General features: G+C 44.2%; 1 protein-coding gene across 1 annotated transcript in view; it reads left to right on the top strand.

Annotated features, from left to right (window-relative positions):
* Positions 1-19,212, top strand: part of LOC138520950 (AMP deaminase 1-like) — a 137,141-nt gene that overhangs the window by 6,484 nt on the left and 111,445 nt on the right. The window contains exon 2 of the mRNA XM_069633402.1: positions 16,313-16,487. Within this exon, the coding sequence (XP_069489503.1) occupies positions 16,313-16,487 (175 nt within the window). The remainder of the gene's footprint in view (positions 1-16,312; positions 16,488-19,212) is intronic.

Genomic DNA, 19,212 nt, shown 5'->3' with positions numbered 1-19,212 from the left:
TTCTTTAAGACTGTACGTCTACTTGGGAGGGCATCCTTCTATTGCAGTGCTATCCAAGCGTTTCTATGATGAGTCCCTCTGACTTGAGTAAATAATATTGTTGCCAGACCCCCAAGCGCTTATATTTTCGATTAAAAGCATCCACTGTGCTCCGTTTTTTTTGTTTAGTTAATTAAAACTTGAACACATATTATAATACATCAAACATTACAACAATTATATCTATACAAAATGTAATTGCTAAAATCTCTCTCAACCATAAATTATATAAAATACTAATTAAGATATCCAATTTTCCTCAGTGCAAAGTATCGTTATTAAAATCTTAATTGATGCAATGATTATCGATACTGAGGGCCTGATTCATTTTCCTATGGGATTGTGCCATTATAAAATATTTCTGTGAATCAGGCCCTTAGTGTCCACTCACCAGTGCAGCCCAAACGTGTTCACTTTCCAAGACTTCTTCCATTACCACAAATGTCCTAAATAAAGACTTTCTTAAATCAATAGTTCCTGGCCAGTATATTCACCTATTTTTTAGTGTTTCAGGTGTCTTCATCTTGCCACATATCCGACAATTCCTATCCTGTTTATCGATCCCTCTTGTAGAATCCCAAACTTTCTTTCTGAAGAGCCTCACACCCACCTGGACATCCTCTAGGGCCTCTCTGGTGGACCAACCCCACAAAATGAAGACCACTGTTCTAGTGGCTCTGCGGTCACTGGCATTCTCCACTCCTGGGTCTCAACCTCCAATATTCATAGTTTTACCCTCTTCTTTTTAAAACAAAGAAATCCGAATTGACATAATAATACAATTTTTTCAATGAGAACTGGAAGAAAGTCTATTCAAACATTTGAATGAACATTACATTAAAGCATGAAAATTAACAAGACCGCGCCATGCCATGTCCACACCGCCACTGTCTCATGTCATGTCCACCTCACCACTGTCTCATGTCATGTCCACCTCGCCACTGTCTCATGCCATGTCCACCTCACCACTGTCTCATGCCATGTCCACATCGCCACTGTCTCATGTCATGTCCACCTCACCACTGTCTCGTGCCATGTCCACACCGCCACTGTCTCATGTCATGTCCACCTCACCACTGTCTCATGCCATGTCCACATCGCCACTGTCTCATGGCATGTCCACATCACCACTGTCTCATGTCATGTCCACATCGCCACTGTCTCATGGCATGTCCACATCACCACTGTCTCGTGCCACGTCCACATCACCACTGTCTCATGTCATGTCCGCATCGCCACTGTCTCATGCCATGTCCACATCGCCACTGTCTCATGTCATGTCCACCTCACCACTGTCTCATGCCATGTCCACACCGCCACTGTCTCATGCCATGTCCACCTCACCACTGTCTCATGCCATGTCCACATCACCACTGTCTCATGTCATGTCCACCTCACCACTGTCTCATGCCATGTCCACACCGCCACTGTCTCATGCCATGTCCACCTCACCACTGTCTCATGCCATGTCCACATCACCACTGTCTCATGTCATGTCCACCTCACCACTGTCTCATGCCATGTCCACATCGCCACTGTCTCATGGCATGTCCACATCACCACTGTCTGATGCCATGTCCACATCGCCACTGTCTCATGCCATGTCCACCTCACCACTGTCTCATGCCATGTCCACATCACCACTGTCTCATGCCATGTCCACACCGCCACTGTCTCATGCCATGTCCACCTCACCACTGTCTCATGCCATGTCCACATCACCACTGTCTCATGCCATGTCCACATCGCCACTGTCTCATGGCATGTCCACATCACCACTGTCTGATGCCATGTCCACATCGCCACTGTCTCATGTCATGTCCACCTCACCACTGTCTCATGCCATGTCCACATCGCCACTGTCTCATGGCATGCCCACATCACCACTGTCTCATGCCATGTCCACATCACCACTGTCTCATGCCATGTCCACATTGCCACTGTCTCATGGCATGTCCACATCGCTACTGTCTCGTGCCACGTCCACATCACCACTGTCTTGTGCCACGTCCACATCACCACTGTCTCATGTCATGTCCACATCGCCACTGTCTCATGTCATGTCCACCTCACCACTGTCTCATGCCATGTCCACATCGCCACTGTCTCATGGCATGTCCACATCACCACTGTCTGATGCCATGTCCACATCGCCACTGTCTCATGGCATGTCCACATCACCACTGTCTCGTGCCACGTCCACATCACCACTGTCTCATGTCATGTCCGCATCGCCACTGTCTCATGCCATGTCCACCTCGCCACTGTCTCATGTCATGTCCACCTCACCACTGTCTCATGCCATGTCCACATCGCCACTGTCTCATGGCATGTCCACATCACCACTGTCTCATGCCATGTCCACATCACCACTGTCTCATGCCATGTCCACATTGCCACTGTCTCATGGCATGTCCACATCGCTACTGTCTCGTGCCACGTCCACATCACCACTGTCTTGTGCCACGTCCACATCACCACTGTCTCATGTCATGTCCACATCGCCACTGTCTCATGTCATGTCCACATCACCACTATCTCATGGCATGTCCACATCGCCACTGTCTCATGCCATGTCCACATCGCCACTGTCTCATGGCATGTCCACATCACCACTGTCTCGTGCCACATCCACATCACCACTGTCTCGTGCCACGTCCACATCACCACTGTCTCGTGCCACGTCCACATCACCACTGTCTCATGTCATGTCCACATCGCCACTGTCTCATGTCATGTCCACATCACCACTATCTCATGGCATGTCCACATCGCCACTGTCTCATGTCATGTCCACATCGCCACTGTCCCATGGCATGTCCACATCGCCACTGTCTCCGTCTTGTCTACAGGGCAGGTTGGTTACCTATCGAACTAGTCAAGAACAGTGTATAAGGTTATACAAGCCCGCCTTTATAGTTCACCCTATGTTTAAATGATCTACTTGTGCATTTCTTTGTATTTCTCACAAAAAAAACAAAGGAACATACCTCATCCTAGAGCACAGCTCCAGCTCCCCTTCAAGCGCAGAGGCCTGACAAGGCATGAGAAACACAGAGCAGTGTGCACGGTCTCCAGACAGACACTGCTTTAAATATTAATTGTATTTATTAGGTAGTGCTTAAGTACCACCTATAAGCCAGAACTATTACATCTGAGTACGGATAGGGGGGGAGATGATATGTGAGGAGGGACGCACAGCCTAAGTGTGGTGTTTGGTTATTTACCCACCTGTTGACTGCACATGGCCATGCTAATCCCAACGGCCATTCCTACCCAATAATAAAGCACATTCTCATCGGAACTCTTCCATCTCGCTCAATCGAGCAACAGTATCAAACTTTAGCCTGCCGGTGGTTTCTCTAAGCCATCTGCTGAGAAGTAATGGGGGGTCATTAAAAGTTTGGCGATGCAGAAAAAGTGGCGGTTAAAGTGGTGGTAATTCCTCTACTGGCCCTTTTACTGCACTGCCAAACTACAGGTTTGCCGGTGGGGGTCACTGATTTATCTCCAGCTATTGGCGGGAGAATAATCAGGCCCTCTCCAGCAAAAACTGCCGGCAAATCCAGCACTGGTAATACTGGTGCCAGTATTACCAGCAATTCCCTCCATGGAGTCCTCGTGGGGATTTACCGCCCTTTTCGCCACCTGGAATATCCTGGTAATGCCAATATATCAGGTGGCGGAAACAGTAGATCAGTTTGCTTGAATCCCGCTAGAATTTCCAGTGGGGTACCGGAAAAATTTATAATGACCCCCAATGGCTTCATTGCAGCTGTAACTGGCCACGAGTGTAATAAACATGTCTTCACCAAGTGTGTCTTCAGCCACTTCATTTATATATCTCACATACACTTAAACCCTGTAAAAAAAAACATGCAACAACAAAGTCAACAGTTTTACCTTGAGGCATCCAATAAGAATTTGTCCGGTACTGACATCTATGTTTAGGTAAGTGCTACATTTTTCAGCTGTGCTATTTTATGTCCAGGTAGTACCATTATATCAGTGCCCGGCAAATGCCTAGGGAAAAACCCAAACGTTTGGCTTTGCCAACGCTTGTACCTAGCTGTAAATACAGTAAGCAAACTATAAGAACAGAAATCTTCCTTCGAGCCTCAATAGCGACCAGGGCTGAGCACTGCATCATATGCAGCACCAGGACATATGCATGCTATTTATTCAGCACCCACCTCTGCTAAAACCTCATGCCTCCACCCCGTGACTCATGCTGAGGGCTTTCATGGCTGTCCTACTGCCGAGATCATCCTCATACATGTTACAGACACTCTATTTCTTCATCAGGTCCCAGGCGTTCTGCCCATTCCGTGGGCACAATAGAGCCTCACTTTGCACAACTACATTGAACTGATGGATGGCATGGACTTCACATGCCACAGCAATAGCTCACTCCTAGTGAACGCACTGGGGAGAGAAGGGCACAGACTATTTGCACTAGAGCAAACTGCTAAGCATCTGGTAGTATCAGAATATGTTGATGGGTTTCAAGAAGTGCTGATCCTCTCTACCAAGGGTTTGGTTCGGCACCCAAGTCAACTTCATGGCATCTTTAAGAGAACTGGTGTCCTTTGCCACTGCTAGAAAATGAAAGAATGCCCATGGCTAAATAGTGACACCTCACTAAATAAAGCAGTAAACACTGGAAAGTGTGGAACAGTCCATTCAGTAATTGTGTAGAAGTGCGGTTTAGGATAATTGGTTAGTGGTGAATTGGCAATTTAGGTTTGTGGAGTTTTTTTTCCCCCCTCACTGTATTTGCCTTGATTTAGTTATCACATTTGATATTTTGTTATGCTCTATTTGTTCCCTTTTTGATTGTCTGCTCTGAATTGTACTTATTTTTGAATAACCTAAATAAAGAGTTTAAACATTTAAAAAAAAAAAAATTAAAAGTAATTGTGTGGAATCCCGAAGCTAGATGTTAAAAAGTTGGGAATCTCAGTGGAAAGACGCCATGATGATGGTGGCAAGAAAAGGAATGACCGTAAGCAACACGGCACTACCAGGAGAGGCGACAGGAACAGCTGTACCGCATCCGGCTTCCAAGAATGTTACAGATGCGGTAGTTATGTAACCAATGATTGCACAGCAGGCATTAAAGACTGCATGGTGTGTGGTCAAGCAGGCCGTTTCGCCACCTGTGTAGAGAAAGACACAAGGCTGGATTGATTTTACAAGCAAAGAAAAATCAGACAGCAGCTCGTTTTGCTCTAACTTCTCTTGCAGGTGAGACCAAGGGTCAGATAAAATAAATATTGCTTGACTCCAGTTTTTGAAGCTAAAGGCTGTTGACTGAGCATGGGTTCCCCACCCCAGAACGGATCAGAAATATCAAATCAGATTTGTGTCATCTTGTGACAGAGCAGGGGCTGCCAGCCCTGGTTCCAGGGGCTCCTGGGTCTTATATTGGGCATGTGTACCAACAATGCCCATAGCTGGACTGGAGATGACCCATTCTAGGTTCACTTGATGGTACAATGGAATGCGGCTGCAACATAGACAGAGCCTGCAGACCAGAGGCGTTGCTAGGGGGGGGCTAAGGGGGCTAAAGCCCGTGATCTTTTGGTTGTAGCCCCGGATAGAATCTCAGGAGCTACAACCAAAAGGCTTGCTAGCCCCCAGTCCCAACAGTTCCGACATCACCATAGCCCCAGGTCTTTTCCAGACCTAGCAACATCCCTGCTGCAGACGAATTGTGGAAGAAGGGATTCATTTAATACCGACAATAAAATCAATGAGTCTGCACGGCATTGAGACATGGCTGCAACAATTGACCTCAGAGATTGCTGTGCATTGATCTACTGATATTATGTGCGAGCATAGGACAGATCTGGTATTTGACAAGGTTATAAGAGATAGGAAGAGACATATGCATTGGGAGGTCTTACGTACTTTGAAAAACGGTGGTGACTTTTATGCATTCTCTGTACTTGCCAACAAAATTAAAAATAAGTACAGAAACTGGGTGCACTGGTGACGGTCATCTTCCAGAAGTGCTGAACAGCCTTGAACTCCTGAAATACCAGAAATATATGGTCTATACTGGGTGAGGTCAAGGGTAAGAAAAATAAAAGGATCATAAATCCAGTGAATGAAGTACAATGCAAAGAGTACTTAAGTGTGAACGACACTAATGAGACTCATGCTAATCCTCTTTTGAGTATGAATTATAAAGTGCCCATGGTTATTGAGCAATCGGACATATTGAATAAGATCGGTAACCTGAAGGTTTCTAAGTCACCGGGCCCGAACGGTCTGGCTAACTCAGTCCTGAAATATGATCCTGAGACCTGGACCCCAATTTTAGGAATTCTGTTTGACAAGGTATTGGAGACTGGCAATATACCATCGTCTTGTAAGAGAGCGATCTTAATACCGGTCTTCAAGAAAGGTGATTGTGTCGCACCCGGCAATTATAGACTTTTGTCTATGCTGGATGTGATAGCTTGCTGCTTGACGAACTGCAGAAATGAGTCGAGTCGACGGGTATATCAGACAGCTTCCAAACAGGATTTAGACCAGACGCATCAACCCTACACAATTTAAGACTTATGGACTTGCTAACGGCGAGTGCAAGAACAAAAAAGAATCCTGGACTATATGCGCTCTTTGTGGATTTTCAATCGCCATTTGATACCGTTTGTAGACCTACATTATGGCAGAAACCCGAAGTCTTGCAGTGTCCAAAGCATATTCTGCACTATTTATCGCTCTTCCACAAAGATAATTCGGTTCAGGTGAGATTGGACGGCAGGGGGGCACTGACAAACCCATTTCATATAAACGTGAGATTAAACGGGGACGTGTCCTTGCCCCCCTGCTCTTTAATCTATATTTGTTTGACCTTCCCCAGAGTTTATTAAAGTATCTGGCTGCCCTCTGAAAGGTGCAACTAGACACCTGGCTTGCTTAGTGCATGCCGGTGATCTGGTTATTCTAGATCATAGTTATTCAGCCCTGAGTAAATCCATAAATGTGCTGTGGAGATGCGCTGAAGTCAATCATCTGGTAATAAACAAGAACAAAATATCAGGAGATCTTGTTTAATAACGTGAAAGTAAGTAGACCCAGATTAGTTGTGAGAGACTATATGAGTTGGTATACGTTGATAACTATGGCTATCTGGGAGTAGAGGTTGAACAGGGTTTAGGCAACTCTGAATGTATACATTCTAGAATTCAAAAGGCATCCCAATTTACCTCACTCATAGCAAGATTCTCCGGTCGGATGGGTCGTCTTGCTCTTGATGGAACAATCCATCTATAGAAGCAGTCCTTTTGCCCTGCTGTCTTATATGGTCTGGAATGTTCATCCACTATAGACTTCGTATGGTTGTGAAAGCTCGAGGGTCGGTTCTGGCGGAAATTACTTACCCTCCCCACCTGTGTCCTCATGGCAGTTCTGCGACTCGAATTGGGTATTATCTCCATGGAGGCAATGGTGGTTAAGAAATGAGGATTACTTTGGGCCTCATTACAAGTGTGCCGGTCCGGTAACAACGGTGCCGGTACGCCTACCAGCACCATTGTTACCGGACCAGCACATTCCGAGTTCTGCTGGTGGGTGCCATTCTGCTCGCCAGGTCATACCAGGCGGGCAGGACGGTGCCCTGCCGCAGACTTTGACAGAACCACCGGCACTGTTGCACACAGTGCCGGTGCTTCCGTCCTCTTATGGGACTCAAATGGGAATGGGGATTTACGAATGCCACCGCCGACTTATCCGATCGCCAGGGTTGTAATGCCCGGTTATTCCGGCAAGTCAGGTGGCGGTAAATCATCACAAGTCCGGCGGCAGGCACGGCCACCGCCGGACTCGTAATGAGGCCCTTTATATTAAGACCATGACCGACCCTAAGTGCCATCTATTGCAAATATTGAGTATGTAGATGAAGCAAAGGGGTGCAATGAAGTATGTAAAATTATTATTGACACATTCTGTACCATAAATTGGTCTGCAGATTGGAATATGGACTATTATGAGCTAAATAAATCATTTCAGTATAGGCTGGAGCTATGGGATTGGTGTAACAACTTCTCTCACCTGGGGAAATTAAAATCTTATACTCATGTAACAAAGATGATGTATACCTGTAGGAAACCGCAGCCATAACTGGTCTTATGTCCCTTCCCGAATTTACAATGATTGACATAACTTTTACGCATAAACCGATTGCCGGTGCTGGTAGTAAATGGCTCGGCATTGAACTTAGCACCTGGAGAATGGTCTTGTCATTTGTGCAAAAATGGGCAGATATTAGACACTGCTAGGCACGTGATAACAGAATGCATCTGCCTTGGGTCAGTATACATTTTACACCTGGGTAAGCTCTTACATAATCAGGAGACCATTCAAATTTCAGAATTTTGCCAGCGTAGTTTGATCACAAAGAGTAAGAGTTGGGAGTTAGCATTGTATAGTATGTGGTTGATTTCTCAATACTATACACTTCACAATCACTCCTTGCACTTATCTTTCTAACCACACTTGTCACACAAACACCACAATCACACAGCAGTTCCACTTTCACACGCAGGCCAATACCTCCACTTCTGCAAAAATCACCTCCACCCTCTGCTGCTCCTTCTTCCTGTTGGTCTCTTGGTCGCTCACCTCCACCTTCTATGACCTCACCCAAATAACCCACACTAACTGCTTCCTGTTGTTCCTTCATATCCTTTTTTTACATTTTTTATTTTTATTGTGTATGGTTGAAACAACCTTTTACAAAAATGATTCACAACTAAATTCTTCCTTTAGACAAACAAAAAAGAAATTCAAGAAAACGAAAATGATACAGAAGATAAAAAAGCAACATATTACCATCAACAAACACATTATAAAAATACCTATAGTTATCACATATAAAACAATTCGTTACATAGCAATATTTAAAATTAAACGGCGATAAAAAGCTAAAAAGAAAAGAAACTTTTCCTATAAAATGTACCTTAATCCTAAACACTATTATAAATCACTGTAGCATTTCTCCACATTTTCAAGCAACAATCCTAAACGATCATTTCACATTTTTGAAGAACAGAAGAGGAGAAACCTACATAACATTTAGGCTTATTGAAAAAGTAGTTAATTGCCAATATTGCAGGTGGCAAGCACCTGCACGACTGCAATTGTTAGAGGATTGTGAACACCAGCAATAAAACGGTCGCAGAACATTTCTGGTACGAAGTTAGCACTCTTAAAACCAAATCTAGTGAACAGTCGAGATCTGGCTTCTCCGGTTCCTTGGCAGTCCATTAAGAGATGTTTCAAAGTTTGGGCTTTCGGATTCGAACATCTATCACATAACTTTAAAGCTAGATCATCTTGTCCTCTTTGTGCCAAGACTTCACCAATTCTTGCTACATTTAGTCGGATTCTGAGGAAATTGTTCCTTATTTTCCAGTCCGGGAATTTAACCAAATAGCTTGGAATGGAGCCCAGATTATTTTCTTCTGCTATAAATTGATTGGATCTTGCTTTAGCCTGCATCAAGTCGATTGTTGTGATCCAGTCCATTTCTACCAGCTTTTTTTGGCCTTGCAGGGGTTATGTATCAGAGTATCCAGATCTGTACGTGCCTTCAGTAGTTCATCATGGGCCCATTCTTCCAATTTTCTTAATCTCTCCGAACCACCCCTCTCGGCATGCTCTCTAATATCCCCGTATAGAGAGTTCTCCTGTGCAACTGAGATAAGCCTAAAGAGAGACATTTGTTTCCATTCAGCAATGGCTTGTAAGGAGCTTAACCCTAGTTCGAATCTGAGGAGACCCATTGAAACACTCATGGGAAGATTGAGAACTTTCTTCCACACCAATCCCTCCATTTCTGCCAATCTGTATGACATAGGAGCGGTTTAGTTTCAAGCCCATGATGTATAACTGGTATAGCTTTTGCTTTATAAAACCGAATCAATGGAAGTATAGAGAATGTACAATATTTTACTAGAATTTTTTTCATCTGGGCCAATAATAACAAACTTTTATTTTGCAGATCCTTTTCCACTTTACAAATCGCCAGAGAGGCATATATTTTGAAGCCTAGATAGAACAGCTCTTCTACTCTCTCGATTTGCTGATCTCCTATCTCCCAATGACTGTAAGAGATTTTTTTACGGCTTTATCTAAACACCAGAATCTTTGATTTGTTTGGGTTAAGGAATAAACCATTCTCCTTAGCGTAACTGTCCAGTCTATTAAGTAATCTCTGCAGTCCCACAGGAGAACAATCTAAAAGAACCACATCGTCCGCGTAAGCCAGCCAGTGAACTCTTGATCTACTGATCACTAGACTGGCCAACGCACATGGTTTCAGACAGCCCCCCGCGTCCGTCAGATATAAATTGAAAAACAGCAGGGCACCCAAACAACCCTGCCAAACCCCCTTTTCCACTTTGATAGACTCAGACAAATTACCTTCCTCATCAAGTCGAATTCTTATGGTATTGTCTTTGTGGAACGTGATCAGCATGGCGAACAACCCCTCAGAAATGCCCCAAGCTCTTAACTTTGCCCACAGTCTACACCTGTCCACCTGATCAAAAGCTCTAGAGAAGTCCACCCAGGCCCCGTACAACAAATTTCCTCCAGACTTACCCGTCTTCTCTGACATGACATTGAGAGCAACCCCATTTAAAGCTGTTGAAAGGCCCTTTCGAGAGCCAGTCTTGTACTTAGAAAGGATCTTGTGATCTTTTACCCATTTCTCCACCTCACTCATGAGGATCTTCATGAAACGTTTTCCCTCAATATCTAAAAGGGCGATTGAACGATAATTGATTGGTAACAAACGATCCCCCCCCTTGGAATTGGAGTGGAATTATTATGGCTGACTTCCAGGTGGAAGGAAGTGCTTTCTTGAGCAGGATTTCCCCAAATAATCAGACTAACAGTTTGGCCCATATAGTTGGATTCTCTTTTAACACTAAATACTTGAGCCCACTTGGACTGGCTGCTTTGGAGGACGAGCTCTTCCTAATCATTTCCTCCAAACTCTGTGTATCTAGTGGAAGTTCCCATTTCACACTCTCCGATGGTACGGAAATAGGAGTTTCACATGAGCCGAAGGTGGGAGAGAGAGATAATCCACCCAGATTCCAATAAACATTCACAAATATCACATCAGACATAATAACCTGACATTTCAATGAAACCTTACAAATTTGGATCCCGCCTTCATTTTTTAAGATTGAGACAGGTTCTTTCAGTATGGAGTTTCTAATTGCTATAAGCTGCCCACACGATGGTCTCCCTTTCACTTTTTGGGTGGCGGCCTGGGAGATTACTCGAAATCCTTCAATTTCAATGGGGTTCACTAACCAAGTTTCTTGTAACATTGCAATGTCCCCCAGGTTAAATAGGAACTCCCTCATTTTTGGCTATGTGAATGTATTAGGACCCCACGTGTTCCAACAGATATTGGATCACCACTATTTTTCACCAGGCCCTTTTCAGGTTCACTATTTAAGGCTTCAGAGTTAACTGCTCCATTTGCCGGTGTAATTCCATCCTGTTCTGGGGCTCAAAGGTCATCTATCAATGGGTTACTACGAAGTTTCATCACTGTTGTAGGTTAACCACTGCACACTCCGCTATATAGGGCAAGATAACGTACTTTCAAGAATTCAATTTGACTACGATTGAGGTCATTTGTAAAAGCTGTGTAGCTCGCCACACCTCAAATAACTGACTAACCCCCAATCAGCAATCCCTGACTCCGAGCTTAACCACTACCTAGTAGCTGGCTGCTGGTTTAGGGTGTAAGCTATGAGGAGGGTGTGGGCGCAAAAACAAAACTAAACTAAACCCCCAGACCATACGCCCCTGCCCACTTTTCCTTAGATTGGGGTTGCACTGAATATTTCCAGCTGCTGATTTGAGCTGGTTTGAGCACCAATCCGCATTTATTTGTGTTTAACTGTTATCCCCTTTTTTTGCTTGCGACACAAAGTTTAAAGAATCTAACAGATAGAACCCACTTTTTTCAATCACACAGCACACGGCCGCTCACAGCTCTTCAAATGCAAAGCCTGATCAGCGGGATCAAAGAGATGCAGCTCTGCAGTCTCCCGCTTTGTTCAGGCACCCAGCACAGGGCCGCCCACAGCTCTTCAGGAACAATGCCTGATCGGCAGGATCAAAGAGACACCGCTCCACAGTCTCCCGCTTCGTTCAGGTACACGGCACATGACCGCTGCTCACAGCTCTTCCAGTACAATACCTGGTCCGCAGGTCACACTTCAGATCAGATACCTCTGACCTCACTTTGCCCCCGAACTCTCTCGGTCACAGCTTCAGACCACCGCTCTCACTGGCCACAGACTCTCACTGGCCACCGACTGCCAAACACGGCAGCCTCTGAGCTCAACCGCAGACCGTAGACAAAAAAAAAGGCTCTCAATAGAAAGCAAACAGCACTGCTCCACTCTCTCGCCGTTTCTGCTGTTTCGAGGAAAGGACCTTCCACACCTGATGTGCCGTGCCGTAAACCGTGAAGCCGCACTGAAACTAGCCTTCATATCCCCCTTGTCACCTGGGATTGGTCTTTTTTTCCCCTTGCAAATCTGGTCTTGGCTTCCCACACCTGGGGTGATGATATGCCATGTGCAGTTAGAAATATTGTGTTGAACCCTGCCCAGTTCCATGGTGCGAGCCTGCGGCTGAAAGGCAATAGTGGCTTGGGGAGGCCAAGGTCTCTTTTCGTCTTAGATCGACCCATTCTAGGTGCCCATACGGTAAGAACGAAGTCTGTGAGTGGTTATGGCTCCCTCACAATACCCTGCTGGTTTAAGGTAGAAGGTGACGGCTATTCCTGCCTGCCGCTATCACTCGGCTGCACTGCGTGGCTGTTCTCATTGTGGTTTCATTTCTCACTCTCTCCGCTGGTTGCTCCCTGAATAAAGGAGCTGATATTTGGTGGTCCGGTGGCAGATTCTCTGCTGCTGATGGTGGGGCGCTTGGCACAGGCTCTCTCTTTGATGCGTTTCATCAGTTTCTTGCGTTGATGTTTGTTCTCTGGAAAAGACTGGCAAGCATTGTGTCAGAAGTCATGGCATGAGAAAAAGTTGGACTGCACAGAAACATGGGGGATGGGGGGCTAGAACAAGGCCAAGAGACTGGCCTTGTCACAACCACTAGATTGATTGTGGCAGCTAGAGTATTTCATTTTTCACATTTGCTAAGCCGACCTGCTAAGTACAAGTTGTACGCTCAAACACAGTACATGAAAACCGACAAAGTCTCTAGCACACAGCCTCGTAAATTGCTCCTACCAGAGAAGGCAAACCGACTTTGAAACCTCTACAACCAGCCTAAACCAATGTATGTTCGACAAGACCCAAGAGCTATCTTTTCTGGACACAAACACCCCATTGCTCGTGACACAAATCATCTAGAAACTCAAATGCACTCTGAGCTCAAGGTAACCCCAGTCTGCATGCATCAATACAAGAGCAAAGCAATCTTGCATTTTCTCTATCCTCCCACAAGCCAAACTCATCCATTCACTTTCAGACCCACCAGAGCGCATGGAGACTTTACAAATGGCAGCGTTTGTGTGCAGTATAAATCCTAATAACACAACATTTGTTCTCAGCATTGAGGGCCCCCCGCCCCCCATGTGATCTGAATGTTGGTCTTTCAGCGCTGGCCCATGGCAGACAGGCCATTTTAGCCTTTCCATTTTTTATAGAAAACTGTGGTTACTGTTACATTGCCTTGTAGAATCAGCGAGCAGCAAGCGTTTGCGGGTTCAGAGCCTTAGGCAATGTTTCTTAAAGAATACGCCCTTGCTTCCTGCCAAAGGTTTTCTCTAATTTTCATCTCAAGCCGATGGTATGGGGGTGGCCCGCCTACCATCCACACGCTCACTCCCTCTGTCAGCATCTAAACTGTACAACTCCAGATTTTTGGTGCTTTGCAAGCAAACCTCTCAGTACTCTTCTACTTACCTTAAGGCAGTCTGTTTTGTTATGTTCCATTTTTACTGCAATTCGATTCAACATTTATTCAAAACAGATTGGGACTCCATAGTGAGTGCCTCAAAATGTTAAGCTGAATACTTTAAAAAGAAATCGAGTTGTGATTCAGATGCGCGCTACTACCCTTTGTTTTACTGGGTGTAAATGTATGTGGACGCAGAAATCTATTATTAAGAGACGAGAACACGAAAAGCGCTTGATCATGTGAGGTATGTTGAAAGAATAGCAAGACTCGCTTCCTCCACAGATGGAGACTAAGGTCCCTGCGGCCTCCTTGTAGATGAGCATAATAGCTGCCTAATCTGCTTTTCTCTTAATTAGTTGCATTTCTAGGATTTCTATTTTTGTATGCATTCATTTCGGTGCAGACGTTTTTTAAGATTATAAAAGATGTAATAGAGGGAGATGGAGTGCATGGGTGCAGAAGTAGTATGCTAGATGAAGTGGCATTTCTGCCCATGGGGACTCCACTTCTCAGTAAAGTAACAAGGCTCGGCCAGTATGTGTAAGTGATCATCTGTATACCAGTGGTCCTGAATCTAGACTGCATATTGTCCGTTTTAGTAAGATTCCTTTGGACAATCGTATATAATGGGAAAACAGAAACAGTACGATGTTCTTCAACTTGTGAATATCTGCTCTTTAATGTGCATATTTAAAAAGAAAATGCAGAACAGTAAGATGCTTAGTATTATACCAATAGTTATTGTTATTTGCATAATTAGTTTAATGAAACCTTTTATACAAAATTTAAAATCATCATCACATTGTCTTCACCAATCCAACCCATCCCAAATAAAAACATCAACGGGTTAAGATTCTAAACTGGCAAGAGTGCTGGACTGAAACATGAATTAAAAAAATCATCAATGCAGATAACTCATCAACAGCTACAACCGGGCTGAACAAATAAATGTTGTTAAATATATTTACCATAACTCCACTACTTCAAAGTATCTTAACCATTGCTTAAGCTAGCTGTATTTGTTCCAAAAAGCGCAGTCGAGTATTAGTTTATCATCTCCCAACATTGCCTGTGCCATATTAACTCACCACCAACATTCTTGCCAGTGCCATCTCGTGTAAATTGTCTACACTCCTGTAGAAGAGATGCCGTTTTAAAACAATTGTTTAACCCCTTAACTGCCAAGCTATTATGCAAGTCTATGCAAAAAGGATGAGCATAGGCAGGTCAATAATACTGACATCATGGCAAAACTATACGTTTCGGGTAGCTATCACCCTTTTATTCTGTGCACCTAGAACTACAAAAGCAGGCATTAGTTTGAATGTCGGATGCTTACAATCTCTTCTCTTTTTGAGAGAAAGGAAATTAAACCTATGTAATGGTCTCACTCCAATGTTACGGTAAACGGGGAAACATGTATATATTCCCCAGCAATCGACTTCATGGCAAGATACTCATCATTGTTCTTATACTTGATATTTCTTAATTTTAGCTCATTGTCTCATTTAGCTGAGCCAAGATCCTGCTCGCTCTCAATCACTGGGTTGATCCCCCGCCATGAGCTTGGAGCAAATCCACTATTATGGGACTGCGAAGTAGAAACGCAATCAAACACAAAAGTCTTATTTAATCATATTGAACAAAATATTTGATTTGGGCATCATCATTTTTCTATATAAATGTAGCACTTGGCATTTAACTATCCCAACTCCCCTTCTGAACACATCCCGGTATCTGTAGTCCATTCTCAACTGACCCCATTTACCATACTGTTCTGTACACAGCCAATCGAGGGCAGGATGATCTCAGTAAAGCGATAAAACTATCTTTAGACTCAAGTATGCGCTTTATACAACAACCTAAAAAATGTTGAAATAGTGCTCTTGTATTTTTCTAAACTTAAAAGAACATACATTGTGCAAATATCTCCCTTTGGGGGTACATACAGAATTACATTTAAAGATCATTCACACTTACCAGGTCATGCCTTTCAAATAAATATGCAGTTATCGCAAACAAGGGCACACATACCTTTGGAGATGGAAAGCATTTCAAGTCATCATCAACATGAAACGGAAAATACGCTATATGCGGTAGTTTAAGTACTTGTGTCCAATGCCAGTAAAATGAGGCAGCAATAACCTATGTATGTTGAGAATGAGTGAAGAATGGCAGTTCAGTTTATACATTTTACAACAGCCTTCTCTGATGTGTTCCTGGCTGCCGCATGCATGCTCAGTGGCTGAAAAGCGGAACGGGAAAGGCAAAGACTTCAACGTGACAGAATGTGTCTTTCTCCCGCCAGTAATCACTGAGGAGATGCGCAGCCTGGCAGAAAAGGTCTTTGCCTCGGAAGTGAAAGATGTGGACAGCCGCGAAGAGATTTCACCGTTCGATGTGGCAGAAAGCTGCCCCATCTCCCATCACGAAATGCAGGATCACCTGATGCAGAACGAAACGAAAGAGCTGCAGGACAAAAGGTAAGAGGATCTTGTGATCGACAATTGACTACTCACGCCTTTGAGACGAGCTTGTGTACACTGGGTAACAGCCACGTGCTCACTATTAGGATAAATATATAGAAAAGCATCAACCTGTAAAGTTACTACTGCCTTGCAGGTATTAGTTAGGTCCTCATTACGTGCCTTAAAGTGGTGGCAATTCCATTACTGCCACTTTTTGACAGTAACAGAATTACCGCGCTAGTTATCGCAATGGCAAATTCTGAGATTTACCTTAAGATGTAGGATTCCACCATCATGCTGGAGGTAACTCCCCCACTTTAAGGCCAAACGTCATCAGAACTATCGGAGCGCGAGTACCGATCACGGTAATTCCACCAAAATCCCCATGGAGTCGTACAGACTCCAAAAATTGTCATTTACACCGCCCTGCCACCACTCATAATCCTGTGGAAAGCCCACAGGACCGAGCTGCAGTCATGGTAATAGATTTTGGTGATGTTTCGACAAACTTACCACTAAACTTGTATTGAGGCAGTTAAAATGTGTTACTTTCATTGACCCTGGTCAATAGAGGTCTGCACTTAGAAAACATTTACGGCAATCACCCTAACATGCTCTTCCTCAGCCAGGGGGCCAGGTCTAAAAACATGATTTTCAGCATAACCACCACCAAATAAACAGTGGCATCTTGAGTGATAAGCCAGGGCCATTCGGCTGTTCCAATGACTACTATATTTCGTGGTATCTGACACGTTCTCCCTCTAGTGCTTCGCGTTTCCGACACCAATTCGAATCTACCTTAAATCCAAAATGTAACGTGTGGGGTTACATAAACCTGGACTCACACAGGCAGAGTATGTAACCCTGCGCGATCATTTTTTAAAGGTGAAACATTATCACAAAAATAGATATTAACTCGTATGCAACCTGCTTTTGAACAATGTGAGCATATTTTATTTATTTATTGTTCACATGTTAGGTGCTTATACAGGAAGGCACAAAAATAGATATTAACTAGCATGCAACCTGCTTTTGAACAATGTGAGCATATTTTATTTATTTATTGTTCACATGTTAGGTGCTTATACAGGAAGCAAATACTGATTCAAAGCGCCCACAGGCAGGGGACAGAGGATGAAATAAAATGAAATTACAACAATGTTAAATAATTAAATACAACAATAGAGGAAGAGACAATGAAGAGGGGAAGACAAACCTACTATGCCCTGTGAGTGTTCAGAACGTGCAAGTGCAGAGAGGGGTATCCGATAGGTGCTGTGGTGCTCATGGAGAGCAGCAGGTGAAGTGCTGTGGAGAAAGGTAAGTGCAACCTCCAGTGGTGGAGGGTGAGCCTAGGCAAGTGCAGAGGATAGACAGTAGCAGGGATGATAACAGGTGGGAGGTCAGGGCCCAGAGGATGCATAAGGGACCTGCACATCAGTCAAGCTACTGTGCGATTAGCAGGGGAGAGAGGCAAGGAAGAGGTAAAGAGGAAGGTCTTGAGGCTTTTCCGGAATTTAAGGAGGTCCTGCTCAAGGCGAAAAGGGAGGGCGGTGCTGTTCCAAAGAAGGGAGCCCACTAAGGAGAGCAATCAACCACCTGTTCTCTGTTTAGCAAACTGCTTTACACACAAGGAGTTGCAGATAGAGTGGTCCCCAGCCCCAGACAGCCTTGTGGATGATGCAGAGGGATTTGAATTTAATCCGTGCTGCGACATGGAGCCAGTGAAGACTTTGTAGGGCAGGAGAGATGCGGTCCCTGGGCTTGAGGTTTAGGATAAATCTTGCTGCCCTATTCTGGATTAGCTGGAGGGGTCGCAGAGTGGACAAAGGTAGATTAAGAAGGAGGCTAATGCAATAGTCAAGCCTAGAGAGAACCAGAGCCCATTATGTACAATGGAGCCAATTCACAAAGATGTTTATATGACTAACTCTTCTTTAGCCTAGAATTAGACCTGGAGAGTTATATCTGCTTCTCATAGAAATTACTATGAGTAACTCGGATGTACTAGGATTAAGTCAGAGTTACTCACAGGGACGTCTGTGTGAATAAAATACTCTTATGCCAAACGTATATCAGAGATAAACGTAGTGAATTGGCCCTTATGTGTACAACTTATATTCCTGATGCTAAATAAATCCTATTTTCATAGAATTCCCTAAGAAACTCTTGTCCACTCCCCACCTATGTTCAATGTCAGGATTATTATTTGACATTGAGATACCATCATATTTGAACAAATCAAAGCTAGAACTCTTGGTCGCAAGTGTTGCTATAATTAAGAAAAACGAAAAGTGATGGATGAAAATGCTTGAGCCCAGGCTTCTTATCCACTGGGAACAATTCTTGGTGGCCTTCAACTAAATCTATTTTAGCTCCTCTTAAAGAAATGGAGCAGGCGTAAGCAAATCAGTCATCCACCTTAATATGCTAGGTAATGTACTCCTTACCTTGGGACACAAATAATCCAAAAGGTGTTTTGACTTTGTTGGACCACATTTGGGAGGTCCAGCTTGAGCCTTTGGGCACTGGGAGTTTGAGACCCATGTCTGGGGATACCCAGCCACTTTAGGGACGTGTGCTGAGAAACCCGTAGAGGGTTGGATAGAAAAGGTGGAACATACACCTCTTAACCACTAGGAATTCCACTGTGTACCATTACATTCCTTTGTTTTGATCACATTTCTGCCATCACAGAAGGGGCTCGACCATAAGCAAATCAGTATCAAACCTGATCCGA

Source organism: Ambystoma mexicanum, chromosome 13, assembly GCF_040938575.1.
Source record: "Ambystoma mexicanum isolate Mex_15411 chromosome 13, UKY_AmexF1_1, whole genome shotgun sequence".
NCBI lineage: Eukaryota > Metazoa > Chordata > Amphibia > Caudata > Ambystomatidae > Ambystoma > Ambystoma mexicanum.
Note: the sequence above shows the minus strand (reverse complement) of the source record. Positions and strands in the feature narration are given on the sequence as shown.